We start from the raw sequence: 4,982 nt of genomic DNA on the forward strand, positions 1-4,982 counted from the left end.
GATCCGAACTCAGGACCTTCGGAAGAGCAGTCAGTGCTCTTACCCACTGAGCCATCTCGTCAGCCCCCTATTTTTGTGTTTTTTAAAGAAACCAAAATTGCAGAATTCTTATTAGTTTGTCTAGCTTTGGGCACTGGAGATGTATAGGGCTATTTTATGGGTTAACTTTAGCTACAACCAGGATTGGAAGGTAGTACATGGTCTTTCATGTAGCTGGTGCAGGAGGGGTGGCAGCCCAGGTGCCCAGGTGTAATTGGATGTCCTACTGGAAAGAGTTGACACTAAAGTGCATGTCCCAGTGCTGTTAAGTGATGAGCTAGGCCTTCTTATTCTCACTTTGTGGGGGGATGCTGACATACAGTTTTCATCATCGCTAATAAGACCAGGAGCTGGGGTTTGAATTTTCATCCTTTCGATTTTCTACTCTTAAATCACTCTAATGGCAGAAATCTAAGACTTAGAACTGAGTTCTCCCAGGAAAAAATACCCAGGGAAAGAGGGGAGTCCCTTTGTGTGTGTGTGTGTGGGGGGGGGGGGCTGGAGTATACACACCAGGACTTATAGGTAGAGGTCATAAGTGCAACCTTGGGTGTTGGGCTTTGGTTTCTACCATATTTGAATTGCTGGAATTTATAACTCAAGAGTTGTTTTGGGAGCTTTAATCTGAGATTAAAGGCAGGTACCACCATACCCAGGCCATTTAAGATTCTGTGTTCTACTTTTTCCATAATTACACTATTTTCACAGGAGAGGTAGAGGTATGAGCAGGTTACCAAGGAGGCCCAGAATACCAAACACCTACCAACTTCATTCCCTCCACCAGTTGACTTGGTCTAGTCTCTAGCCTCTTAGCTGCAACAGGCCTCTGATTGGACCTCCCTGCGTCTAGACTATGTAACAGCCTGAGTAACCAAAGCTGGTCATAGGAACAGATTCTTAGGACACCTGAACTTCAAGCTTGTTCCTTAAGCTGCATCCATCCATCCCCATCTTCTCTCATGCAGTTTCCCATATATACCCCACTATCTGTTCATACTTGGCACCAAACATTTGGATTGTAACTCTGGAGAGCCTTGAAGTCTACTTGTCTCAGCATGCTCAAAACATGCACACCCACTGACTCAGAGAACATTACTTCTCAGTATCTCTAAGACAAAGTAAACCGTTGACACAGTATATTTTCACAAAGGACCCTTCTAATAGACTGGCCATACCAGTAAAAGAGAACCTTTTTTGTCCTCTCCAATCACTAATGAGATTTCATATGAACTTGTTAGGCCTTTGGTCCCAGCCCTACTCAAGCCAGTCAGGGATCTAGGAGTAGTGAGACCTTGACTCAAAAACTTCATAGGTAGGACCATAAATAACAAGAATAGCTACTGGGCCGGGGATGGAACTCAATTGTAGAGGGTTTCTCTACTATGTCTGCACCCTGGTTTTGTTGTCTTCTGTCCCCTGAATGATGGCAATACCTGTTAATCTCAACACTGCTGAGAGACCTGGAAGTACAGGTAAGAGAAACAATGACCCCGAAGCTCACAGCCCAGGGTTAGAATGCAGCAAAAAGAACAGGAACTCTACCTCAAGGTAAGAAAAAACCGAGAACTGACTGTGGAGTCTATCTTCAAACTTCTGTGCAGACATGCACCTGTGTTCATATTCACACAATACAATCTTAATTTCTTTAAAGGATAAGCCCTTGGGTTGGAGAGATGATTCTGCAGTTGAGTAATGACTGCTCTTTCCAGGGGAAAACCCATGTTAAATTCCCAACATCCTGTAGAGGCTCAGCCAGTAACTCCTGTTCCAGTGGATTTGATGCCCTCTTCTGGCTTTGGTGGGCACTGCATGCACATGGTGCAGAGGTATATGAACAGCCTTTCCCACAAAATCCACACACAATTTTAAAAAAGGGCTTGGGCTGGGGATGGTGATACATACCTTTAATCTCAGCACTCAGGAGGCAGAGCTGGGCAGATCTCTTTGAGTTAGAGGCCGCCTTGTCTAGACAAGATTCCCCACAGCCCAGAGCCTTCTATGGACTAGTTTGTTTGTAAGGTATCTTTCCAAGCTCTGTTGCCTGTTTTTTTGTTTTTTGTTTTTTTGTTTTTTTGATACAGGGTTTCTCTGTGTACCCTTGGCTGTCCTTGAACTCGCAGAGGTCTCTGCCTCCTGAGTGCTGGGATTAACCATCACCTGGCTCCCATCCCCTCTTTTGCTTTTGTTTGTTTGTTTTTTCGAGACAGGGTTTTTCTATGTAGCCTTGGTTGTCCTGGAACTCACTCTGTAGACCAGGCTGGCCTCGAACTCAGAAATGCGCCTGCCTCTGCCTCCCAAGTGCTGGGATTAAAGGGGTGTGCCACCACTGTCCAGCTCCTCTCTTGCTTTTTAACTTGACCTGGATAATGTTAAGTGTGTTCTCTAAGGTAGTCTTATGGGATAATATGGGAAAAGCTCCCAAATGGGGAACCAGGAATCATTTGAGAAGCCTTTGCACTAGAACAGAGAAGCCAGAACTTAAGTCTGGAATTTTGGTGTTCAAGACTGATTTGTGCATGTTAGGTATAAGTTCTACCACTGAGCCACACCCCTTAGCCCATGCGGCCTTTGGAAATGTAGCTTAGCTCACTCAGCACAAACATCCAAAAGAGTAGAGAAAACACAAATGCAAGTTGCTTTTTCAAAAACTGTATACAAAGTCAGGAGCTGCATATGTAGCTGGAAAAGATAACTCAGCTCTGCTCCAGGTCCGTCACCAAGTAGGGTTGTGTTTCCCTCAAGGCCTCGAGGAGCAAGTTCTTGCAGGTCAGGTCCCAGGCTGGAGCAAAGCTGAAGAGCTTCCTCATCTTGTTTTGGTTGGTGGTCTCTGCACGAACTGCCTGGTACTGTCCTTCAGTCAGCACACGGCCATACAGAGCATCCAGCACACCATCAACTTCTGTGACCCTGCCAATGAGTGCTTGCCTGTGCCGGTCCACAAAATGTTCTGAGGGTGGAAGTGATAACAATGTTTAACACTGCTTCAAAATTTGCTACTGTAGTTTTAGGGCCTGGAGAATCAAGGAAAGCCACCCACCATGACCATATATATACTTTTTTAAGAACGTGTGGGTAGTAGGGAAGCAGGGTTATTAGTCCAGTCTGGCTCTGACCTTGGCACAAAGATAGGCTGTGCAAGGGTGTGGTAGGGTGGGGAGGCCTCACCTGTTCTGGCTGTACCTTGAGCAGGGACACTGGTTGCAGCTGCCACAGCTCCAGACTCTGTAAAGAAACGCCAGGTGGTTCTTTCCCCTATCCACAGTCCTTTGGGGGTTGACTCCTACTCCACCCAGGGTGCTAAGTTCAAGGCTACAAGGGGAAGATTTTTTTGGGGGGTGGGGGAGGGTATGGCAGGAGGAACAGAAAGTTAAGCGCCAAAGAGGCAAGCCTCTGGTGTGCAGGAAATTGTGGGTAGACGAACAAGGGGGTACACTTACCTTTCATAATATTTTGCAGCTGCTCAGCCAGCTCTTGCATGCCCATGTCTCTAAGCACAATAATTGTGAGCTCTAAGCCATACGTCTCCAGGTAGTAGCTGACAAGTTTGTCAGTGAGGTCTATGGCGTCCATCTGCAGCAGGGTCCCCCGTGGGATGCGCCCATAGCCTTCGCGCAGTGGCACTGACAGCAGCTTCATCTTGAACTTTTTGAGCTCATCCCCTGTCAAGTTTTCAAGAGCATCCAGGATGGCATCTCGCGCCCGCCCCATGGCTCTGGGGTGGGGAGCCGCGGTCACCTTTTACTCTTGCTGCTCCTCGCCTGCTGCAGCCTGCCTGCTGCCAGCCCGCCAAGACCAGGAAGTCAGCTGCTTAGGCCGATGAGCATGCCGGGACTCCCCCACCCTCTTCACTTACTGTTCCTGTTCTTTCCCCAGCAAGCCAGTTTTGGTTTCCGCCCCTCAGACTTTCAGGCTTGGCTTTTTGGCTAAGCTGCAGAAAGAGAAGGTGGAGATGGTTTGGCGGAGGAAGTGGGGTGGGGACAGGGTGGAGCTAAGTTGTTACTCTGGCAGGTATGGAGAAGCTGCGAGGCTCGCTCAATAGAGCTTGCTTGCAAACCAGCTATTGCTGAAAAGCAATCTGTTTCTGTTGAGTTTCTTGGAGCATAGAAACTTAGAATCTTGGAAATCTAGACGCCCCAAATCTTGTTTCCTCAGATCTTAAGATCCTCTCACATGCCATTGGATATTAGAATTTTAACAGCTAGAACACTAAGCCCCCTGGATTCCTCAGAGTTGGACGAAATGAAATGCAAAAGAGAGTGACTATGTCTTCACCTTAGTTTTAGTTACATTTATTAAACGTTTTCGTCACTCCATCTCTCAGCCTCACATCTGCTGGAAGGTGGGGACCTGGGGTCATGATGGGTTGGCTTGGAAGGGGTAAGGCTTCTTGAAACCTTACCAAATGCCCCAGTGATTAAATATTTTGTAGTGTGATGACAGCCACCAATAGATAAAACACTGGAGTGTAGAGACCTAAGTGGAGAGTAGCTACTTCTGGACTGATTAGGATAACCTTGGAGCCTGCTCTGTACCCAGAATTCCTAGCCTGCTTTAAACATGGCTGGGAAAGGTCTAGTGGTCCATCCCAATTTTGATCTATTCAGTCTTGTTTTATACCACACTACCAGTTTACCCTTATCTTCAAGCTCCAGCCTCACTGGCCTCTCAGTTTCTCTTGAGTTGCCTTTTCAAATCTTGTACATGCTCTTCTCTAAGCCTTGAAATTGCTTCCCTTTCTGACAAATGCTTGAGTCCTTGGGCCTCAGGTTAAATGTTACTTCCTTTGAGAAACCAGGCTTAAGAGTCTTCCGTCTACTCATCTAGATCATATTACTGCTAATTAACATAGCTACTTATTTGTGGCTCTTAAGATTTTGGGGGGTGGTTAGGAGAGGTTATAATGCCCAGCATGCCACGTGTCTCTGCATCACAAGTGCTTGGAT

The 4,982-nt window shown here is 46.7% G+C and overlaps 1 protein-coding gene across 1 annotated transcript; it reads right to left on the reverse strand.

Moving 5' to 3' along the window:
* Positions 1-2,672: 2,672 nt before the first annotated feature.
* LOC116103048 (apoptosis-associated speck-like protein containing a CARD) lies at positions 2,673-3,899 on the reverse strand. The gene is made up of 3 exons (XM_031388456.1): positions 3,477-3,899; positions 3,205-3,261; positions 2,673-2,986 (listed from the first exon to the last, which is right to left on the reverse strand). The coding sequence occupies exons 1-3, from the start codon at positions 3,745-3,747 to the stop codon at positions 2,733-2,735; spliced, it is 582 nt and encodes a 193-aa protein (XP_031244316.1). The 5' UTR covers positions 3,748-3,899; the 3' UTR covers positions 2,673-2,732.
* Positions 3,900-4,982: the final 1,083 nt, after the last annotated feature.

Source organism: Mastomys coucha, unplaced genomic scaffold (assembly GCF_008632895.1).
Source record: "Mastomys coucha isolate ucsf_1 unplaced genomic scaffold, UCSF_Mcou_1 pScaffold21, whole genome shotgun sequence".
Taxonomy (NCBI): Eukaryota; Metazoa; Chordata; class Mammalia; order Rodentia; family Muridae; genus Mastomys; species Mastomys coucha.

Coding starts and splice junctions, on each gene's coding strand:
- LOC116103048 (XM_031388456.1), bottom strand. CDS start 3,747: ATGGGGCGGGCGCGAGATGCCATCCTGGATGCTCTTGAAAACTTGACA. Junction 3,262..3,476: donor GCTGCAAAATATTATGAAAG/GTAAGTGTACCC, acceptor GTTTCTTTACAG/AGTCTGGAGCTGTGGCAGCT. Junction 2,987..3,204: donor TCAAGGTACAGCCAGAACAG/GTGAGGCCTCCC, acceptor TTCCACCCTCAG/AACATTTTGTGGACCGGCAC.